Genomic DNA, 24,177 nt, shown 5'->3' on the forward strand with positions numbered 1-24,177 from the left:
GAGGGTAGCCACTTTAGACAAGGTGTTGTACTGAATTCCTATCTGCCAATGAAGCCAAATTTGGACACCAAACATGTCTTGGAAGATTGTGGAAAAGAGTGTAAATTAGATTTTTCACTACACCATTCCTTTAATATCTACAGTTTTAACCATAATAAACTTGTAAAAAAATTAAAAAAGAAAGTAAGTATGTCATCTCTGAAATGTTAACTTTACAGGAGAAGGAAAAAATGTTTTTAACTTGTACTAGAAATTCATATAACAAGATTTTTTAAGTAATTCTGGGCCATTTTCTGTTGGAATTTTAATGCAATATAATTACGTAAACAGTAAAAAATATCAAAAATGGTGATACAAGGTTCTTGGATGATAGCGAGATGTATAAACAAAGAAAGAAACAAAAGCATTCAGATACTATATAAGTCGACCAGAAACACTGCAACTGAATAGTCAACTTGTCAATTAGGGGTTAGCAATATTAAGCCCTCCTGCCCTGTCACAACCCACCCCCTCACCCGCCTTCGCCCCACTAAATGACACTGACCAGAGGTTTCGTCCACACGTTCCTCCACCGTGTGCTCCTTCTGATGAACCCACTCGCTGTTACACTTGAAATAGATCTGCGTTGCGGGGGTGGCCTTGCAGTAGAGATTGACAGGTTTGTTCTTGACTATGTAGGCTTCCTCTGGCTCCGTCAGGAAGTGGGGGAGGGGTTCTGGGGGGTCAGATGGGAAGGTCTCCGGAAGCTCGCCCAATCCCAAGTAGTCATCGTCCACTGGGAGAAAAGAGACAGCGAGAGAGAGAGAGAGGAAGGAGAAAAAAAAAATCTTATGAACATGATACACACATTGCAGAGAGTAACATCACAGTTCATTCATCAGCACAGCGACTGTTTATACAAGTGTATTTGGCAAGGAGACATTTTGGGAAGGATTCCACTTTGGCTCAATGCTCTTGCTCTCTCCACCCTGAACCGCAGCTACTGTTAGCTCTGTGAAACCAGTAGCGGGGGGGAGTTTTGGGAGTTAAGAAGCATGCACCTTTTACATTTCCTGCAGATCAGGGGCCTGTTTTTTTTGCTGGTGGAGGGGCTTTGGTTTATTTAATTCTGCAGATATTTGGGCTGCAGATGGTTAAGCTCCCCTATAATTATGTCTCTCTTTCATCAGCATGCCTCTCTCTGCTGGGTTGCTGTCTGGACCCTTCAAGCACATACCTATATTTATCGACCCATGTCAGAGGAACAGACTGGTGAGTTTACACAGTGTATCTCTGGAGCTGGACAGTATGTGCAAAGGAGGTACTTGAAATTCCCTCTGATGAATATGGAACACCAGTCAAGAGCTCACTCTGGCTTAAATATGACCAACCCACCTACACACACACACAAATCTTTCCAGGTTTGTCACCCTTACTCAATATCCGGCCTTTGACTTTCTCCACCGCCATACACGGAGGAGGAAACCCATTTGCGAAGCCTATTTGTCACCTCCGCTCCCTTTTCTATTCCTAACACCCAACTGCCAGGCATCAATTATTTATCTCCAACAGGAATGGGCCTGGAGCGGAGGCGCATCACTTCCTGTGGCAAAAAGGTTAAATCACCACATCAGTGATTCTCCCCCCTTCACGTTTCCCCTCCTTTCTCATACTTCTCAATTCAGGCCTCAGTGTCTTAACAAATCTTGTCGGGCACGGAGGCAATATCGCATCAATACAGCCTCCCATGTCACAGCCCTGTCTGCGTGTCACTCTCTATTGGGCCTGTGGTAGTGTTGATGTAGCTGGTGTGCAGGGTGGGAGGAGAAAAGGGCCCTTGGGGTAGGGAGGGAGTAGGGTGCAGGGTGGAATTGAGTGTGGGACACTCAAGAGGGCTCCAGGCACATAGAGTCTGCTTTTCATCACAAGCTGCTCCTGAATCACACCTGCCCTGTCATCAGCCCCCAATCACCTACTAATTGAAGAGGAGCGGGTAAACTCTTGCTGACCCCTGGGCAGCGGCTTCCTGATAGCCTCAGGCTTTGTGCGTGTGTGTGTGTGTATCAGGGAACAAAACGAAAAGGTGGGTGATAAATTTACTAAAACAAGGACACATAGTGCTACAGACATGAAGCTCCACTGTTCATAACACTGTCAGCGTTTATTTCCACAACACAGTACACAAGAAACTTTGGGACTGAGTTCACTACAAATCAGCTCAGAAAAGCCAGCTATTATAAGCATACAAAGGTAACAACTGCTTAGCTGATCACGTTTTTAGTTAACAAACCACAATCCAGAAAACAAAGCTAACTTATCAGACTAACCCAAAACAAAAGATGGTGTTGTGTAAGGTGATCCAGTCTTAACTGCATCTCTGTTGGCGCTACATCACAAGCAATCATAGTACCAATCTCTAAATGAAATAACATGGGCCAAGAGATAAAATACAAGAGAGAACGGAGGTTGGGGAGCAGGAAAAAAAACATTTAGCCAATTTCCGTACTAGTGATCATTATAATGTTAATTAAAAATGTTCAAAGGCTCTTAATGGAGGGGAGGAAGTTGTATTAGCCTATTTTTTTGGAGTGGTGGCAACCTTGGCCCTTCAATCTATGTACTTGAACCAGCTAAACACATGCAGGGTAGTGAGTGAGTTACAAGTAGGATCAAGAGATGCTTCACAGAAATAATAATGATAAGTATAAGCATTTACCTGTTATTTATGCTTTATAGTAACCGTTAGATAACAAAAGCATGCTGAAAAAAATATTCATTGTTTCTCACTTGTGCATTAGTGAAACAAGTGGAGAAATTACTGCAGGTGAGCAGATTGTAAACTTTAACTGAAACTACCACAGCTACATTTGTAAGCAGATGATGTGAATTTTTTGCCAATTCTTGATATTTAAAAAACAAAAAGAAAAAAATAAGTAGTGCACTAGAACCTGCCTTTAATCAAGCTTAAATGTAATTCGCTGTCCAACATAACGTATCAATGGGGATCGGTATTGGGTCGATGAATCCGATCTAGTTCTGTAACAAATCTAGCCTGAAATAGCACTCACTCACATTGTCACGCCATATTATCAGCTGTGTATTTGTTTGTGTGGGGTGGTACAGTGTTTGAGCAATTCTTAAGCGATTCAAATAAAAACGACTCTTTTAAAGCTTAGTGGTTTTTAAAGAAACGTTATCGGCTCAGTATCAGATGATGCACATTACCCTGAAAAATTAAGTAACCCTGCTGAGTTAATTGAAGTAAGTTAATGGAACATAAGCACGTATATTTTTTCTGTTACTATTAGAAGTTCAATTCAGACAATTTTAAGGCAGCACAGTTTCTTACTTTTTAAGTTAAGACACCACAGTGTATTGGAAAAGAAAAAGTGGTTAACCTAAAGGTTTCAGACTTGTATCATTTTGTCTGGTTAGACAAGCAGTGTTTTGCAAAAGCACACAAAAAACAAACAGTTTGGAAAAGGTCTCCACTCCAATCAGCCAGCCACTGCACCCCTACTGGGCTCTGAGGGGGAGAAGGGGCCGGTATCTGGGGGAAGCAAGAGCAGGTTTTATCAGTTCAATGGTCGGCAGTGGCCATTAGCCCTGGACCAGAACCATGACCCAGTAAAACTGCTGGCCTCGTCAACCATGATCACTATCGCACACATACACACATGTGAATGCTTTTTTGAGTGTTTACAATTGTGTGTTTTGTCTTTGCGCATGTTTGACACAAATGCGCAAGTGTATGCACACTTAAACACACAAACACATACACAAACAGGCATTCACACATATACACCCACTCATTATACACACAAGCACATGCACATGCCACGTCTCCCTCTCAATCACATTCTTTTCAATCTCTGCTTCTCTCTCATAGCAAAAACACTTATCCATCCTGGCCTAATCCTGTGTGCTTCCACATCTGTAAGTGTGCTAGCACTTCTGTATGTGCAAACCTGGAAAATCCTCTACTGCCTTCTTAGCAAGTGTCAGTCCAGTCCTCTTCTCTGCTTTACTTACACCAACGCCTCACTATTTAACAGCATACTCCCAGTCCTTGACCTAGAAACTACCTTCGAAAACCCAAGAAACTCATTACGCTGTGGTCTTCCCCTTCTCTCTTTCTTTCTCTATCCCTGTCTCTATCATTCTCTATCATTCTTCTCTATCTGTCTGTGTCTTTTGCTGTGGGGCTGGGAGATCAGACAGTGGAATGAAAGGATTCAGCATGCAGCCCCCTGCCATACGCGTGCTCGTATTCATCAGCTACCATACCACTGCGGCAGAAATAATAAATAAGATGGAATAAAAAGAACCGCTCTGGCAAAAAAGCCAGAAAAACATCACCCAAAAAAAAAAATGGCCTCACTCCAGCAAGCCCCTACTGATGGCACTCTCTCTCAAGAGAGAGGGCGAAAGAGGCAGAGACATAGAGAAAGAGAGAGAAGGGGACATATGTTTCTGCTACAGTCACCACCACAGCTCTCACCACTGCTCTATCTCTGTACCATCACATATAAACACTCACACAGTCTCCCAGTGCACATCACACCCATCAGGCTCCATCTATAAGTGTTTGGGGTCTCCTACGGCAAGGAGAATGGGCTGGTGGAGGTAAAAAGTGGGCCACGGTTTCCCCCCACTTCACCCCGTCTGCATGCCATCATGGGGGGGTGGTGGGGGGTAGGGGGGCTCTTTACGCAAGGCAGCCACACTTTGATGGTGGTGCTCTGGGAAGTAATTCGAGAGCAGGTTCTGTTATCATGAAAGCCATCTTGGAACAGCCAGACTGGAACTCAACCACACCTTACCCTCTTATCACCAGGCCTGCAAGCCCTCTTTCTTCCCAAGCAAACAAAAGCAAAGAAAAAAACAAGGGAAAAAGGCAGAAAAGAATTCAAGCTGGGGGGAAGAAACGCGTGGCTAGAGAGCGTCCATCACATATTGGTTTTGCCTTCTTGGTTCGTGTTTGTGTTAATTTAGCACTGGTCACTCTAATCGAAAACAGAACAATGTGCTTAAAGCAATTAGCACATTTGACCATTTGTGCTGCTGTTTAGCAATTTCAACTCTTTTCATGCTGCTTCTGTTTCTCCATTTCACTCTTGCTTAACTGGTGTTTTGTTTTCATATGCTCTATGCAACAATTCCACATTTTTCCACTAATCGGGAATGTGCCAGATTGCTAAGATCAAAAAAAATAAAGATTTTTTCTGAGAGTATATGCTCAAATAGTTTCCATCTGATAATATCTCAAGTCAGAACCGGAGCTTTCTAAGGCTATATTCAGGAATTAATAATGATCTGACGTCTAATGTGGGTGCATGCTGTTTACCCTTGCCCACCACATGCTGTATCTGCTCTTTCATAAGCACATCATATTAATACATAAAAACTCACTTCACAAACTCTTCAACTCTCTTCAACACGAATGAAAACATTCGAAGCAACATATGTCTCAAACATGCTGCATCTGGACAAATAATGGGTTCCATTTTTTACGTCTCCAGGTATGTGAATGAGAAACTGTAAAGCCTTGACTCCAGCCTTAGACTGCATACTGCTAAGAAAAAGCTAGAGGCTTCTAGTATTTAAGGTCAGGGAAAGTGAAAAGCGATGGAACTTTCAGAGAAACTTTTCAATTGAATTGCTGCTGCTGGAGTGGCTCACAAAAATGAGGCCTCTATGCCAAATAGAAGCGCCAAAAAGAGTGCTGACCCGACCGCACTCAGTAAAGAGCAGCTCACTCCATGACTTCAGCCACAGCCTCATCCTCCAGATGCAGCTCAACATTGGTGACTGACGGGCTTGAAGCATTCTGATCAGACAGGCTGGAGTGGCAGGAGCTTTCATAGCACACACAAGCTTTTAACTTTAACGTTGTTTTGCTGCTTTGGGACATGACAGTGCAGCTAGCATATGGCCACCAAAGTGGTGATTTGTCTTTCTCTGAATCAAAAGCAGAGGATATTCTGCTAAGTCGGCCTTGGAGACGAACGCGCAAGAATTCATTTGATATGGCCCGTGCGCATGACAAGCGGTAAGGAAGCTCCTGATAACCACCCAGAACAAGGGCGATCGCCTGATAGCATTCATACAGAAGAACAAACACCGTAGCTCCCAGCCGCCATGCCATGCAGTCAGCAGATCAAGGCAGCGTGGAGTTTACAAAACCCACGCTACACCTCCCATTCATATGGCATCTCCAAGATGAAACAGCACACTACAGGGGGATCCTCAGCGCTGTCAGGACTTTGTAGTTCACCAGGCTGCAGACATCTTCAAAGCCAGAACATACATCTTTTAAATACACACAAACACACGGGCCTGCGTAAAGCCGGGAGCCCATGCGTATCCAAACAATCTCTCCCGGTGTGAGGTCATGGGGAATAAATCATCGTCTGGAAAGCGTCGGCAGGGCCTCTCAGTTCAGGTTCAGCGGAGACCGGCTGAAACAAAGCCTCTCCATCACCCGAAGTCTAATTGTTTTTTCAATTAGGAGAGGCTTTCCCAGAGCGGCCGGCGCCTTTCAGAGCGTGCCATGTTTTAATCCAGATTGTCAGTGGATTTTCTCCAGGCAAAAAACTAGCCGAGGCAGGAATGAAAGCCGCCGTCTCAGGGCTAATGTATGGTTTTGATGTGGTTCCTTCGCATCTGAAGCACATCAGAGAGACCAGGATAGCACTTGAAGAACGGTAGATAACGGCTTGTTTTGGGAAGCACTGGTCACGGCACCTTTGAGTGTGTTGCTGGGGCAAAGGACCTCAGCTTAGTGTAGTGTGCAGCCATCGGTGGAGATTAAGCACTAAAGGCAATTGCTTTAGAGGCAGAAGCTCAGACGTTTAGAAGAATGTGTTGGAGATGTCAGATTGGAGGCACTCACTGGATTTTGATGAAATCTGAAGTAGCCAGATAAAAACGTGAACCAGACAAAGACCGAATATGACATGATTGAGCGGTAATGTGGGCTTACAGAGATGCTGAGGAACAGACAGAGAGAGGGAAAAAGACAAGGGCTGGCTGTGATGTGTCAGGTTACTGTGGGATACTGAGCCTGAAGTCGGTATTTTGTCTCCTGAATAGCATGGCAGGAGAGGAAAGTACTCCTATGTGTTTGCGTTAAGTTTTTGACTGCTGCTACTCAGTAACTGCATATGCTGCCGTTTGCGCACACACATATGCCCACACACATATACAGTTACATACATATTTCTTCTTGCTCCCCAATGCATCAAACAGCCATGATAGCAGCTGGAGGATGCTCCTCCCTGACACCATTGTAAAAGATAAGCTCTATTCTATCGCTGCGCGTCCAGATTTATCGTCCCCACGAAGGCACTGTATCAAGCGTGCTGCTGCTTCCCCTCCATCAGAGGAGAGTCAAGCGTGAACGCGGACGAGCGCCTGCATAAATCCTCTCTCTCTCTCTCCCCTCTCTCTCTCTCTCTTCTTTCTCCCCTTTCTTCTGCGCCCAGAATGAAAAAGATGTATAATCTGTGCTGGGAAGCTAGACAAGAGCAGCCTTTTCCTGTGTGCTGCTCAATGGAAAGAGGACAGAGGCCGGGAGAGAGAAAGGGAGAGAGCAAAACAACTTAGGATTCAAGGAACACAACGTATAGAGCTGAGATGAAAGATGATCTGTTCCGGAGTGCGTGACCTCAGCCCCATGACCTAACCCATTTCATAAATAAACATACGCTCGCCTGCTGAACCCAAGGCACGAGAGTCGAGCGAAGGGCAAAGTAATCCAGTTAAAATCTTAATCTCCTCTTTCTTAGCCACCAAGCGCTAACGCAGACATTTATTACGGGATGCCTCGCCCCCACGATAACAGGGAGGAGACCCACTCAGGCGGACATTTATCGACCATCATTAGAATCTGACTGACCCCTCCTCCACCGGCGGCTCTACACTCTATACACACACGCTTATATTTGGTCCCTAGGGAATGGCAGCCCACACACACACCCGCCACTCCCTTTATCAGGCCCAAAGTTAAGACTCAGGAGGCAGCATCATTAACTGAAGGATGGGTCAGATCGATCCCTGGGCGAAACATTCCATTACAGTGGCCTGTTTAACGGGGCCTGGAATTCAACCACGGAGCCAAATAAAACAAAATGAATTATTCAAACTGAATTCACAATTGAGACGTAGAGGGGAGGGAAGAGGTGGGGAGGCTGGGTGGGCTTTCGCCGATTTCCAGCTTATATGCCTCTTATCCGACGGAGCAGGTGATGTAATTGCTAGAAAATGAATCTGCACAAATTGATTTAGCCCACCTCGCCAATGCTTAAGCAGCAGCACTAGAAAGAAGTGTGGCCCAGAGATAAGGTTATGAAATGTGTTAAATGGGGAAAAAATGGACATGCCGTAGATAAGTCTGCCTCTGTTTCACTCTCTCACTTTTTCTTGCGCCGTCTGTGCCTTGGGGCAGGCAGTAAGAGGGAGAATGGGTAAATGTATGCGTGTGACTGGTTGGGGACAGTTAACAGCATGTGATTATTGTGTGACCTCAGAGATGGACAACCGGTTCCTCAAGAGATGAGTGTGTGACATACACCTTCTAGAGCATTTTCTCCAGGCCAGATTTGCTATGGTGCGCAAAAAAGATTGGCCGAAAACAACGTAGCTGTGACTTTCATTTCATTTTCCATTCAAAGTCTCATGAATCTGAAGTAGTCTGAATGAAGCTGAACCACAGAAGAAGGGACTAGTGCAGTCATACTCTGCACTGCAAAAGGCCACATGAGGAAATTTCCCTGAGCATGCTGGGAGCTCAACCTTCACCTGTGTATACTTCAGATGCTTATGTAGCTTCGATGGATGGTCAGCGACCTTACGGGGGCAAAGCCATCACATATCCGGCATCTCTCCAGAGAGTGAGAGAGTCTGCAGTGTGAGAAGTACTGGTACCGCCTGGATTGTAGCTCCATCATCACTTAGGATCAGAGGATTAAAAAAAGACAGCCTGACACCTCTTAAAAAGGCTGTGACTCACAAGGCCTAGACCTCAGAGAGAGAGAGGGAGAGAGACTGCTGAGAACGAGCTGCCTAGCAGTAAGGCAGTAAGAGCGATAGAGGAATAAGCCGAGAAAAGGGCACTCGAAGGACGCTACTCTGCCACGGTTTGGGACTTCATTTCCAGCCCTCACTGTGACCTGCTGGGACCATATGTCCTGAAAAGCAGTGGAACACCCCACTTTCTCAGGAGCTGCTTCTCTACCAGCAAAATGCTGTCACGCGTATATCACATTCTTTCAATATCTGCAATCTCCATTTGGGGAGGAGGGAATGCACAAGGCCACACATTCCTACCTTATTACCACACCAAGGAATACACACCGCTCACAGTGAAAAGATTAATTTCTAGGGTGTCATGGAAACAGAAGTATACCACAGCGGGAACTGAAATGGTCGTAACCTGTAACTCTGCATCCAGTTGTTCTGATATCAAAATACCACTTCATACAACTATACTACCGAATAATCAGGCCTGGATTTCTATTCTGTTGCAAAGCCAGAAAAAAAAGATATTTCACAATGGTGGACATTCTTCTTTTAAGCCTTTCAAAGAGATGTTTTTCTACTTCTTCCTTTGTTGCAATCACACAGGGAGATTCGGTATAAAAAGCATCTGAGGCAGCTTATGAACAACAGAGGAGAGAAAAAATATGAAAAAAAAGGTAGTTGCTTTCTGCTTTCTCTCCCTGCCTCTTCTCTCTTCACTCTCTCCATTGCTGCTTCTCTCTCTCCCCTCTTCCTCTTTGGGGCTGGATGAAAAGCCATTTTGTTGCTTGATTGGAGAATGATGCTGCTACTTAGAGTGCGGCTCCATCAGCCAAGGGGAAAAAAAAACGAGGGAGAGAGGTGGCTCCCTGGGGCGCAGTCGCAGTGATGGGTGGGCTGTCAAATGCCCCATTGTCCAAATTACCCAGCAAGCGCGGTGTCACCGCCTGGGACTAATTTACGGGTGCGTGGCGCCACCGGCCCGTACGGCCAGCCACGGCTCACCATAGGCCAGGCCAGGAGAGAGACGCTGTGGCCCGGGACGTGCTCACCTGAGCCCCACTGACTCCGGCCTGTCTGCCTCTCTTACTCTACTCCAAGAGTTATGCTTGAGTGATGAAGTACTGCTGACTGGAGCACTATCCCTGACCCACTCCCACAGCCCAGTGCATCACCATCAACAACGCGATCAATGAAACTCTATACACAGTGAACAAAACAAACTTTGAGCCATTGGGAAATGAGCTCTCTGTGCTCAATCTTTAGTTAATGTCTACTAAATAAGGAAATAAAAATATTTTGCTTTTTGTTACACAGTATGGTTATTAAGTTCAGTTTCTTAATCTATCAAAATAAGTATATATTCAAGAGAATTTTTTCAGCTCTTTAAGGAATCCATTTTTGGGAAAACAAAACCAGACCTCAAAACCGCATGACTGAAAAGGGAGAAAGTAAAGAACACTAAACCACACTAGACTCTCTCTGGAGAGTGGAAATAACATGGAGTCTCTAATTCTGCAGGAACCTGCACAGCCAAGTTCAAATTCTGAGGCAAATGGGAGACACATCAAATAACGAAACATTTCAATTTTCAATAAATGTTAGTGAACAATGATCTTAAGCTTGATAAATTGTTTTTCAGCACTGATGAAATAAACAAAGCTTTTGGTGGTGTATTTTACAATATATATTTAATATATTACATATAGTCTTCCAATAATATCTATATGTAAGTATATGTTGGTAAATATAGACAGAAATGGGCAGCTTCATTAGTGTTGCCTCTCCTGGCCTACAAAAAAGCAGTTTGCTCCGCTCAGCATTGGTGGGCCACGCAGAGGGTCATGGCCTGAATGATGTGTGGACTTAATGATGATACCCTACCGCCACTGCTCGTCTTGTCACCCGTCACGCATGTCACAATGGACAGGAGGCTTTCTAGGGGTCGGAAAGGGGTACATGATTCGCCCCCGCCGCGAGCCGAGCCGAGCAAATCGGAGAGCCGTCTTGTGCCCTGTGACCTCACACTGTGCCCACCCTGCTAATTGGCTGGGTCGGTATGTGGTGAGCTGGTGCTCATTACTGCAGCTCTGGACCGTACAGGTTCTGGCCAGCTGCGGATGTGCACAGGGGATAAACTGGATAATGAAATATAAGCTGCTATAAACTGGGATCCAGATGTCTGGCGTTGTGAGAATAGCTGATGCTCTTATAAGGTGACAAGATTCTCATAAGATTAGCATCACATGCATAAAACTAGCACTGTTAGAAGCTGACGCTGCATAGAGTTAGGTATTCTGGAGTTCCATCCCATTGTTCGAGAAGCAGCTATCCATCAAAAATGTCACATAATGATCATTTCAAGCAATGATCTACAAAATATAGCCAGCTTGAAATTGTTATGAAGCTGGCAAGAACAAGTGGAAGAGATTGGTAGAGAGCACTGGATGCATAATGCAGCTTTCAGATATGTGGGTTTCAAGCAGTTCTGCACAAACTCACTACCTCGCATTGTTTTTTTGCCCCCATAATGCTGTCTGTATTACTTCCATGTCATAGACTCTTGGCAGGGCATGGAACTCGCAAGTAGGTACCAGAGACAGCTTTGAACAGTGTTTCATTTTTCTTGTAGCTTATAATAATCAGCATGTAAAATATGTTTTTAATATATTCTTGGTCAGCTAAAAATTTGTGTCACAGGCTTTGTAATAAATACTTTCAGAATGCCCTACTCCATGGCATAATACTGTTTACACAAGAATTGTCAATTCTACACTACTATTTAAACAAATTTATTGAAATTTTGTGAGCTATCACGTTAAAATGCCCAACATTTTTGCTGGTGCTAATAAAATAATCAAAATTGACATCAGTTTTATTGAGCAGATATGCATCTCAACATGTGTTCAAATGTCTTGATTTTGACAAACATGAAGTATAATGATCACATATGTTTGTTATTAAGAACGTCTACCACCTTCTCATAGTTGACCGACTGAAACAGTAGGTGCTATAAGTTCATGGATGCCATAGAAGCCACTCCCATCCATACCACCATAATTATAGGATTAAGTATAGGATTAAGTACCTCAGTGCTAGCAATTTTAACTGGAGAACAGCATCTACTTTCACCTACTATTTGATAAATGCCTTCCTTCCTGGAATACTATTTTGGCAAACTACTTACAGTAGACACATGACTTAGAAACTGTATTTTCATTAAACTGGTGTTGCTATGAAGCATTCATTTGCATGCAGGTTGGCGTAATTTGAGCAGCAGCAGTGGAGCCGAGGTACTGTGGTGCCAGAGTCTCAGAGACAAAACAACACTGTCAGTGGAAATGGAGAAAAATAAATTGAATAAAGTAATCCATGTTCAGAGTCTCTCACCTTTAATACTACATTTGGATTAAACATTGCACCACTGTAATAGATCTCCCTAAGGATGATTTGCATATTTCCCCAAGGAGTCCAAAATGCTTGTTTCTTCTTCGTGGGGATTTGGGTGCCACTCTTTTGATAAGCTTTTATAGTTCCAAGCGAACCAACAGGCTAATTAAACTATTTATATTCCGTTGTGATTGCATAGGAGCTCTGCAGTGGCCCATTGTCCTTAGAGCGCTCCCATGCTTAATATTCTGCGCAGTGATGGCAGGGCAAAAGTTTAAACCCAATTTGCAAATCAGGAGAGGGCTAAATATCAGAGAAAATTAATGATGACCAATTCACACGCAGCATCAATAGGGTGCTGCTGTGCAGGAGATGAAAGTCAGCAGAACATGCCTGCTTATCAGCTGCTTCTAACACATGGGGGGCTGGAGGAAAGGGCATGTTCGCACACAGATGTCCAGTGTGCACACACACCAACACACACACAATCTTTCCCATAGCACCTAGTGATGAATGCTAACGTGGTCAATTGCAACACATCTAGCAATTACCTTGTCAATCACATCAAGTTAATTCATTTCTATAGATTCTAGGCATCATATGTAAGAGTGAGGTAGTACACAGACGCTGCAGAGGCACATAAATGTAAACACAAACTGAAGCTCCTCATTGTGAGTGCAGCTGAAGGACATTAAAAGCTGAATGTTCCATTGTGTGTGAGATACTGTCTCTTGAGCCTGGTACATTTTGACTGGCACTGAGTCTCACTGCCCCTGTGAGTCAGTTTCTCTCTCTCTTTCTCTTACTCCTTATCCTCACACTCCCTCAATCCCACATTCACCCCATGAAAAAGCACACTGAAACTCCTTCATGTTCCCTTTCCTAAACCAAGAGATTACTCCTGACCTCAGAAAGGGTCCTTTCCCTGCTTTCCTCCTTTCTCTTTTCAACTCTAATTAATACCGCCAGCAGTCTGAGCAGATGAAGAAGGGGGGAAGAAGATTGTGGATTTACACACACTTCAGACTCATCTGAGACAATGTAGGTGTCTCGGCGGTTGTGTCGGAGGGAGATGAGAGGGAAGTTTGATGCGCGCACTAATGCGACAGGGCACACATAGCGCCGAGTCACAAATCTCAGCCTGCAGCGGCAGTGAGCGCGCGGAGGAAGGCAAACAGGCAGCGCGGTTGACGGCATTACAGGAGGAGGCTGAGGTACAGCGGCGCGCCCGGCTTTTACGGTAAGTTAATGAACCTACCAGCTTGATCCGAGCCCCAGGCAAGAGGAGAAACTCCCCCTCCATCACATTTCTCCCATTCACAGCTCCACCTTGTTTTATTATTATCAGAAAGGACACAATTCACAAACCTATGTGTTCAATCTTTTACATAAACTGGATGTTAGCACAAACAAGTTTTGCGTGTTTTTGCATGGTGCAGTTTGAAAGTTGTCTGGAGAACCTACAAACCTATGTTAGAAACATACAAACTAACCTACGTGTTTAGACAGTCCTTTACATGAAGAGGATGAACAAAAAGGTTTTTGTTTCTGCTGTTTTTGTGTGGCACACGTTCAAAGCTGTCTGGAGAAAATACAATCCTCTTAAACTTTAATAAACCAATGTGTTTGACACCATTTTCAATAAATCAAGTGTTAGAAACACTCAAATAAGTCGAAGGTTTCTGCAAAACCTACTGTCCTCTTAAACTTTAACACACCTACATGTTTTGACAGTCCTTTACATGAAGTGGGTGAATAAAAGGGTTTTTTGTTTTTGCCATGTTTTTGTGTGGCTCAGATTGAAAGAAGCTACAAAAGTGTGAAAAGCGTACAAGAGTGAGCTCACCCGTGATGTGCCAGTAATGGAGGTGTTAAGTGTAAATGACACATGGTGAAAGTGTTCTGGGGCGGAGGGAGTAAAGCAGGAGGGTGGCTGCAGCAGACACACACACATTTACACACTTGCACAGCTACTGTAGTCAGGGGACCTGCCGGGGACTGTGATTTCACCCGTTCCCTTCAGTCTTCCACTGACTGCTGAAGTAGGTCAACCAGATATAATGGAAGGGCAATGAGGGGCAAGTGTGCCTCCTGCCTCCCCCCAGCCACAGTGCCATTACAGAGAGAGAGAGAGAGAGAGAGAGAGAGAGAGAGAGAGAGAGAGAGAGAGAGAGAAGGGGGCGAGGAACTGGGGACCCCTACTGAGCCAGGGACCTGACAAAGACCCACAGACCCACAGCCAGCCACAACACTCTCATTCAACCAGTCACAACACCCAAAAGACCCCCTCCTCTTTCTCTTTCAAACACACACACAGATGCACACGTGCATAAACACATACACAGGCACACTAATTTGTGTACACACAGATGTACACACAATCCCACACACACCACACACTATCATTACCGCTGCCAGTACCTGCCTATTTGCATTTTCGTGTGGAACTTAAAGGGAAAAGTAAACAAAAACAATGACTCACGTAGACCCACAGCTTTGAAAAGCACGCAGCACATACGAATAAAAGGAGCGCCGAACTCAGCCGTATCACAGTGGGATAGCGTGGAAAATGAGGAGGAAAAAAATGACAGGAAGATACGCTGCAATCACACAATTCAAACAGCATCACAGCTACACTGTACAGTTATTTTGTACACATGGTGAAAAATACATAAGTTGTCTAACGTTGCATTTGGGCCCCTGCCATCATATAAAGCTTAAAGAGCCAAAAAAAGAAAAAAATATCCATCTTGCCCACTCAGCACCACCAAGATCACTGAAGCTCATCGGTGGCCAGTGGAGAAAAGCTGCTTTCCAGGCTGCTGCTCTCATCCCATCCCTCCTCTCTTCCCTCCACTGTCTGTCTGTGACCTCTCTCACCAGCTCTTTCACTTTCCTTCCTTCTCTGGCTGTCCTCAGTCCAAGAGGATACTGCTCCACTCACTCATGCATAAGTCATCAGCAGAGAAGCTATCTTGAGGAAAGGCTGGAGTGGTGCAGGTCCAACATGCCCCCCCACCCTAACCCACCCCCATGCATTTCTAATGTCACTTATCTCTACAAGAATATTAAAATGGCCCAAGTAGACCCAAACCGAATCAGCACATAGTTATCTCAAAGCTGACCTGAGAAGACCTAAATATAGTCCATGTAGAAGAGTATCAAACATTGCCTTAAACAAGGCCCAGCTAGTCCCAAGCTAAATAAAGCACAGAAAGATCACAAAACCTAGTAGACCCAAGGTGATTCAGTTCATTATGACCTCAAAACAGGTCTGTGAAGGCTCAAGCTGAGTCAGCACAGAGAGATGTCAATGCCAGCCCAAGCAGACCTGTGGCCAATCAGTAAAGAAAGCCCAAGTCTCTAGACTCATAACCAACATATAACCAGTCAACTTTTCACACCACTTCAAAATTGTGCTCTCAAATGTATTAAAAATCAAGCATCCATGCCTACTTATTTGCAGGACATTTCCCAGCGGACAGAGGCTACTGCTTGGAGAATGCCGCTGTCGGAATAGGTGCTGGCGCCTGCTGATATACGCCCTGCCTCTCATTTGGTGGGTAAATGTCTGGCTGTAATAGCAGTTTGAGAGATGCGAAGGTCTGGGCTCGCCTCCGCCTCATTCCACTTCTAAACTCCCTCCTTCCAGACAGAAAATCGCTCATTGGGCCAATTTAGGTAGCATGGTAAACACACTGTCTCCTGAGCCTCCACTGCCAATCACGTTGGCAATTGTGGCTTTCTTATTTCTGCTTTTTTGCTCTACTTCTCCCTTGGCTTTAGGCTGTGGGGAGAATCGTTCTCCTGCAGAAGTACTGAGCAAGGGATTTCAGCCACCATCTCATTAAAAGGTTCTGTGGGAAAAGAAAGGCCATTCTCATCAAGCTAGACCAGCTAGCTGGCTGGAGGATGCACTGAAACTCCAACCAATAAGGCCTGATTGTGAAAAAAGGGCCAGGACTTGCCTGGGAAAGAAGGTAATGGGGCTCAAGTGTTACAAGTTGATTTGTTAAGGGAGGCTAAAAGAAACAAGACACATTTCTGCCCAAACTATTTGCATGCAACTGTCAACACTGCAGGTGCCTGCCAATCACTCATACACAAACACTGAACAAAATCAATGAAGCTCCTTCAAATACTTGACATGGTTTCCAGCATAATGCCAACGTGAGAAAAGAAAACGAGCCTCTCTTTGCATCAAACTGCATATCTTATGTCTTTTAAATGGCATTCTTATTGTCGGCTTATCTTCTGCATTTTGTGGTGTTAATAGCTCCCCTGTACCTGCGTATTGTAATCAGGTCTTCAGTAGGCCTCGCCTTCCCCTGTCACCTGTCGGCATACATATCCCACAAGTCTCTGATGCATTCTGACAGCCGCAGTGTGCTGAGCCTGTGTGAAATGAAGCTTTTCCTTTCTGCACCTCAGCGTTCACATACCCAAATATTTGACTCAGCCTGTGATCAGGGACCCTTGAAGACTTCTGTTTGGGCTTTTCCCAGCAACTGATCTACTCTTTCAAAGCAGTTGTTTCAAAACTTGTTTGATGGAGCATGTTCCCTTATAATAAGCTCAGAGAGAGAAAAAAAATAGAGGGGGGGAGGGAGGGAAGGAGTTAGGGTGGGAAGGGAAAGAAGGATAGATCTAGATAGCGAGTAAGAGACAGAGACAGAAGAGAGGATATGGATACAGAGATAGTGACAAGAAAAGAGAAACTTTCCCAAGGGACTGGAAAAGACCACTCTATTCTGCCAAAGCAAAAATTCCCCTCCTGACATTTGTTTCAACTCTTGGAGCTTTATTTAGCTTGTATTGGACTTATGTGGATTCATTCGGTAATGGCGAGTAAATGATAATGGAAATGAAGGTATAAAGGTTAAATGACATGAGACATCTGGCTGCCTGAATGACAAGCCAACGTTGCCATGGAAACGGTTTTAAGGCTGAACGCAGCCCCATGAGGAATCTGGTATCTCACATTTCTTCCTTTGATGTCACTAAGTCACATGCAGTCCTCACTTTCTCCCTGTCTCTTTCTCACACACACACACACATACACACAAACACTCATACGGATTCACTTCAATGCCATCAAAGAAGGTAAGAAGGGAGTTTGGTCTGAAGCCCCAAATCGCTGTAACTGGCTTCGAAAAAAGCTGTAGGTGCACGTTGGAGGCTGAATGCCCTACATCACACTTTATGACAACACCTTCGACCATCTATATGCCATGAAATGAAGCATGAAGAGTCAAAGGGTCAGGATCTGGAGGCAAAGACCTTAATGATGCAATGAGCTCCAATCCTCAATATCCTCAAGCACTTCCTGCAATGGATTGATGTTGCAAGCCTTCTACTGCCCTACCCAGAGCAGTGCAGCCTTTAATATTTATGTGGCTCAGTGAGAAAGAGATGTATATCAACATATCACTGTTTGAATCATCTAGGAACTGGGAAGGGGGTGACTATCACATGTGCCTGCACTTTTCTAGATAAAGCCTTATTGCTGGGAGCAGCCTGGTGTGATCGCATCCGACAGAGCACATGACTAAAAACAATGCTGACTTCATCTGTATGAGTCGAGCCTAAAATTGACTTCGAGAGAAATGCACATATGCACAAATGCCCCCGCATGCACAGCGACACACACGCACACACAAACACACTGTAGCAGAGCAAGGCTCCCCAGTACCAGACGGTGACAGACAGAGCCAGCCAGGCCTGGCTGGGTGTGGGACACTGGGGCTTCAATTATTGCAGAGAGGGGCAGTGCTAGGCAGAGCCAGAGCTGAAGTAGGAGAGGGGAGAGCAGGCAAAAGCCCACACTCCTGCCCCCCTACGGCAGCCAGCCAAGACAGCTGTGATTAATGCACTATCTGCTCCAGCGAACAGCTCAACCAGCAAATACACTAAACATTATCATAACTTTTCAGCTCTAATCGCAAAAAGAATACTGGGCAGCCAAGAGAGATTTATGCTTGGTGTCTTGTTCACTATTCATCCGACACTTGGTATCTGCTGTCCGTTTGCTTTTACTTTAACCCCATCGAAACTAAGCGTATCCATTCTGAGAATATCACCATGGTCCCTTTAGTCTTGTCGAAATATGCCACCAGAGGAGTTACAGCACATGCGCGTCCACATTGGACATTGTGAAATGTATCAGTGTAGAATGTGCTAGTGTGTCTCAATCGCTGTATAAAAGATTCACAGGGCTTCTTTTATTGCTGTTTTTCGAGGGATCACGCAAGCTCATTCAGAGCACAGTCTGGATCAGAAAGCGCTAATTATTTACCAGGTTTGTATATGAGTAACGATAGAATGTGACCAATATGTGAGCTATAGTCATATTTATGTTTTTGCTTGTTTAAAATGGAGTTTGTGACACTAAATAAAAATCTATGAATTTTCAGCATTCAAATACATGCAACAACAGCACTGAGAAATCATGCTGTTAATTGAGAAGAGTAGATCAAACAGCAGAAATAGCCACGGTTTTGGCCATAAAGGGTTAAGTAAACTGTGCTTTGAAGTTGATGCATTCTGAAAGAAGAGTTAGGGTGGCAATGGGGGGGGTGAAGACAAAAGTGTTTGGTTCCTAACATGACAAAATTTACTGTCAAACAACTACAAAAAAACCATCACCATACGGTCGCCTCCAATGAGTACAAAATCATAATCCATCCAACACATGAAACGTGCATCTGCAGAGGAACTGTATTTCATTGCAATAGCTACTGCAGAAGATTATGGTTGCTGTTATATTGTAATTTTGCTGATCGATGGGCTATTCTCCCTCTGGTCCTCCCACACACAGCTGCCCATGTGTTAGGCCACCATGTCACTACTATGGTATTAAAGGCAATATACCACAATGGTAAAGACACCCTCCATCACATGCTAGAGCCCTCCAGGATCTACAACTGTTTATACTGTATATGACCCAAACTACTGTGAATTTCTTTACACTACAAGACCTCGCACAGCTCTGTATAATTCAGCATAGTGGCTGAAGACTAGCAGGACTGCAGCACTGGATGAGCCCGTATGGCTACGAGAACAAAAGCCTATTTCTTTGCATGGATGATGGACGCATCCTGCACGTTGGAGTTCCAAACAGCCGCGCAGTAAAAATGCAATTTTGCACGAATGTGTCTCCCGGCGACCTTTGAGATTTCTGGGCTGCTGAAACCCAGGCCTCTAATCAAGTGAGGGAGAGAGAGAGACTGCAGTGCCCTGGGGCATGCTACCTAACTGCTCTCCTCTCCTCCAAGCCGGGGCTCACACATTATCAGCCCTGCACCAGGAGAGAGGGATAGAAAGTGGGTAGGCAAGAATGAAAAAAGTAGGGGAAGCAGTATAGAGAATCTTTAAAAAAAAAATGATAGGGGACACGTTCACTCGAGTGCAGCCATTTGCCATCAGGGTGGTTAGAGAGTCCTTCAAACCAACCGGATGTTACCACTAGCCAGTGTTCTCTGTCTGCCTGTAGGTGGGAACACGTTGTCTGGGCAGGACAGTGTGGTGCCACTTGATAACCCGATGCCCTGGTGCCATCCGGCAGCCTAAAATTGCAAATGGAGCTTAAGTGACGGTTTCCATTAAGATCCCATCCTGCCTGGCAGGAAAAGTGTCCTTCAGAGGACAGACACCACTCCTCTCCCACTTCTTACGTCTTTGATGGGACAAACTGTCAACTCCCACATAAACAGGGTGTGAAGAGAATGCACAGGACTTCCCTACATGCCTTTATTTTTTCAAAGACGTGCATTTATTTATGCTACATTCTCGGCAGCTCTTCCCAAAGACTTAACACTTTCGCTTGCTGCTTAGCAATGCACTCCAACATCAGCATCGCTGAAATCAGGGAATCCTTTGAGTATTGTGCCATATGGTATCTTCTTACCAAAGGGGCTGCTTCAAGGAGACGTCCACTGTACAGCTATAGTGGCATCGAATGACAATGCGCTCACTTCAAACCCACAAAAAACCACATCAGAACTGCAGAGGAAATGTGGACGTTCTTCCCAGGGTGCCTCTCGAATCCAAAACAATGTGCCGCCCAGTATGGCCGGGCTGCCCGCTTCAAGACTCATTTTCATTCCTGAGCAGACATACACAAGGAAGGGTCCCAAATAACAATTTGTTTGCCTTCCAATTTGTGCAAATGATTCATAGGCAGAGCGATAATTACATCGCTGATTTTGTTCATTCAAGACATTTCGCAGCACATTCTCCACTTCAAAAAGCTCATCAAACATCATCTGTTCCCCTGCCGTACAAACAAGAGCAGCAGCAAATGGAGAAACAGTGAACAAATTGTCCCCTTTGAAGTCCACGCTCCGCTTCATTAAGGAACCGCCATTTGATTTTGACATCTGAGAGGTATGCAGGGGAAAAAGACTTAAAAGTCTAAAGCAAAGTCTTAAGTATCCTTTCAGATGTCAAGTTGAATGTATCATCATTAATGTAAGGCCACTTTGCAGGAAATAGTGAAGTGGGTTTTAAAAAGTTGGTCAGATGTCAGCAGTCCCTGGTGGAGAGGTCGGCCCCTGAGCGAGGGACAGGAAGAACAGCCGCTCAGGTCAGTTGGTATCGGGACAGGGTGAGGGCAAAGGTTAAACTCATTATAGTCTGGGTGGTGTGGTGACGCCCCTGGCTTCTCTCTCTCTCTCTCTCTCTCTCTCTCACTCATTCTCCCCCTCTCTGCTTGCTCTATTTTTGATGAGCGGCGGGACTCAGAGAGCTGGCCCTGCCACTTTAATATTTCATAGATCCATGCAATAACACCGACAACATCTCGCCCCCCCACCCCTCCTGCGACCATGCCCACCGGCTACGCGGCTACTCGGCTCTCAGCAGCAGCATGGAGAGCAGGTGTAATTTGCAAATGCTAATTGAACCCTTCCACGGGTCAGCGAGCCTTCCTGTCTCCCCGAACCGCTATCCACACCGGGGCCTCCAACCAGAGTATCTGCCGTGTGGCACTGCCTCTGTTCCTTCCTACAAACATACACAGGAGGTGGGGGTTTATATGACAGGCACCGACACTCATAGCCAACATCTTCTCATCAGCAGACAGGACATCCATCTCTCCCCGCCCCAGTCCAGCTGCACTAAACATCCCCATGGACACCCCTCACACCCTTGAAAATCAGAGGGTCTGAGTATGAGGTATTAGTCAAGCTTGTCACTGCCATATGCAATCAACCTCTAAATCTCAAACTTACTCTTATATTTTGACTTTACTCTTTCATTTTTGGTTGAGAGTTTGAAAATCATCATACCGTTTCTTTACGAACAAGTTAAAAAAACTCAAAAAACCCAAAAGGTGAACACAGGTTAAATGAGAGGATGCCACACTGACAAAGTATTTAAAATATGAAAAATTAAATGAAAGATTACAGATACTAAGCACAGGAAGATGTGAACCCATGTGATCATTGAGTATCTAAGGCAAACTCATGGCAAACTGTCAGCATACCATCTTGTTTTCGAAATGTTTACAGCTACATGTCATGAAGGCCGTCATGAGCTGTGTTTACATTCCAGGGTCGCTGTGTGACACTTTGCCTCGGCAACGCTAGCATGTGCTTTAAAATGCCAGTGTTTCTGTGTAGCATGGGTGCAAATCAATCTCCTTTTAAATCAAAGCTGCTGTTTTAAAATGACTGTCAAATGACAACTGAAAACTAGTACAAGCAGCACAACCAGACATTCATTTCTAGTCATTTTCTGAGTTAATCTTGCTCTCAAGTCTGTAACTGCTAATTCTGTCTGGTTATTTTCTCTGCTTCAATTTGTCAATAGATTTAATCACAGGCAACTCAATTTTGACAGGCAATTCAAAGTTCTTATTAAACAGTGCTCTGACTAATCATTGCTATGGCACAAAAAAATCAATAGAATGAGGACAAGTGCTTCCAGGGTGATGGTGGATTTCTGATGCAGGTAACAGGGTCACATGTGTATCAGTTCTTCACCAATTCACCACACATTCAACATTATTTAAACCTCTATATTGTACAATGGCCTTACAAGTGGCTATTTTCCCCTGGCTATTTTCAAAAACTTGATACATGTATTACGGTTCAATTTTAGCTTTTTATTGTCTTGACTTGGTTTAATGTCTGGAAAGTACTTCTAATTGTCTCTTTAAAAATTAACAAGACTTTGAACAGTGGATGCAGAGATGTAATTACTGTTCACTAATGACTGTAGTAATGACATCCAAGTACACTCACATTTGTGTTTTTAAACTGCAAAAACTACAGTATAATAACACTGACAGAAAATGCAAAAGGGCATGCGCTCCTAATATTGCTAAATATCTTTTATGGCTGCTGCTAAGAATTATTTAGTAAATGAATAACTGATTTATAGATTAAGACTGAGTAGGCTAAGCAATTCATTTTCATAACAAAATAACTATAGGACAACACAAAGTTCATTACATCAAGAGTTTAACTGCAGTTCAAACAATCTTTAAAATGATACCATCAATCTTCAGCTGCTGAACAGCTATGGCTGTAGTCTTCCTTTCAAAACATGAATGTGGGATTAATGAATTTAAAGTTTTAGCCACATCAAATTTAAACAGAAAAGGTGCAATTTTATTTACCCACACAATGCAGTGTAATAGTAACAATAAGAGGCTATAATAACAGCAGCCTGAATGCTATCTTAAGATGACAGGCTCTGACCGTATTATTAGAGGTCAGTAATATGGCAAATATACAATATATATAATATATATTAAAAATGTATGTATAATAGTAAGAAATTTTCATGATACACAACATATCACAATATTTTTTTTTCAGACATCTGATCCGTTGGAACTGAGAAAAAAGAACTACTAGTGCTGTATTTTAAAAAATACTATCAAAAATTGTTAAATTTGTGTTGCGCTAAATCCAGTTAAACTGGACTAATTTTGCTCTCTTTATAATGAAACAAGCAGCTGGTCAGGGTTCTACAACTACAGACGATACACATGACATGTTCAGTAAAGCCTATTGTATTGAACTGTGACATAATTCATCACAATAACAATATACATTGTCACATTGCCCAGCCCTGTGTATTATTAAGATTTATAGGCTGTAAATATTGATTTATTAAACCGATAACAAGAACAACCAAAAGAAAACAGAAATACTTGAATAGACTGGATCTGATTGCAATGGCTTCCACAGCGTGTCTAACAGCTGTTCTGCCCAAACAGGCTGTCCCTCAAAATCAGCCCCAGGAGAAAATTCAGCTTTAACAACCACGATGAAGCAAATACATCTACTTTAACACATTTCTCATGGAGATTAAAGAGGATGAATTTAACTTGTTTGACTCATAAATGAGAATCAGTGGCTTTATTTACGGTTGCTGATTTCCAAACAAGTTACACTTGCTTATTTACTAGTCATGGTAAAAGTTGTGATTTTGCTAGAATGATGTCCCTTTAGAAGGAAGGCTGATTTCAGAGCATTGCTTCTATGAATCCACTGTATCATCTGGAATTAATTCAAGGCTAATGTTAATGTAAACCTCGCATTGCATGTGAAGAACTTCCTTCACTAAAATTCTTGCAAATAAAGACTTCAAGGCTTTAATGAGCAAGACTGCTGGAGTGTTTCTAATCAGAGTATGGGTTATTCCTTTTGTCATGAAACTCCAGCTCCAACACAAAACTCTCAACACAGCAGTGAATGCAAATTAACGAGGCTGCAGCAGCACTTTTTCACAAATCAGGCCCACACGTTAGGATAACGAATTTTGTGCTGGCTTCTG

General features: G+C 43.9%; 1 protein-coding gene across 2 annotated transcripts in view; it reads right to left on the reverse strand.

Moving 5' to 3' along the window:
• unc5c (unc-5 netrin receptor C) overlaps positions 1 to 24,177 on the reverse strand; it is a 162,359-nt gene that overhangs the window by 99,326 nt on the left and 38,856 nt on the right. For both annotated transcript variants that reach the window (XM_036594770.1, XM_036594769.1), the window contains exon 2: positions 545 to 775. In XM_036594770.1, coding sequence (XP_036450663.1) covers positions 545 to 775 — 231 coding nt within the window. The remainder of the gene's footprint in view (positions 1 to 544; positions 776 to 24,177) is intronic.

This window comes from Colossoma macropomum, unplaced genomic scaffold, assembly GCF_904425465.1.
Source record: "Colossoma macropomum unplaced genomic scaffold, Colossoma_macropomum, whole genome shotgun sequence".
NCBI lineage: Eukaryota > Metazoa > Chordata > Actinopteri > Characiformes > Serrasalmidae > Colossoma > Colossoma macropomum.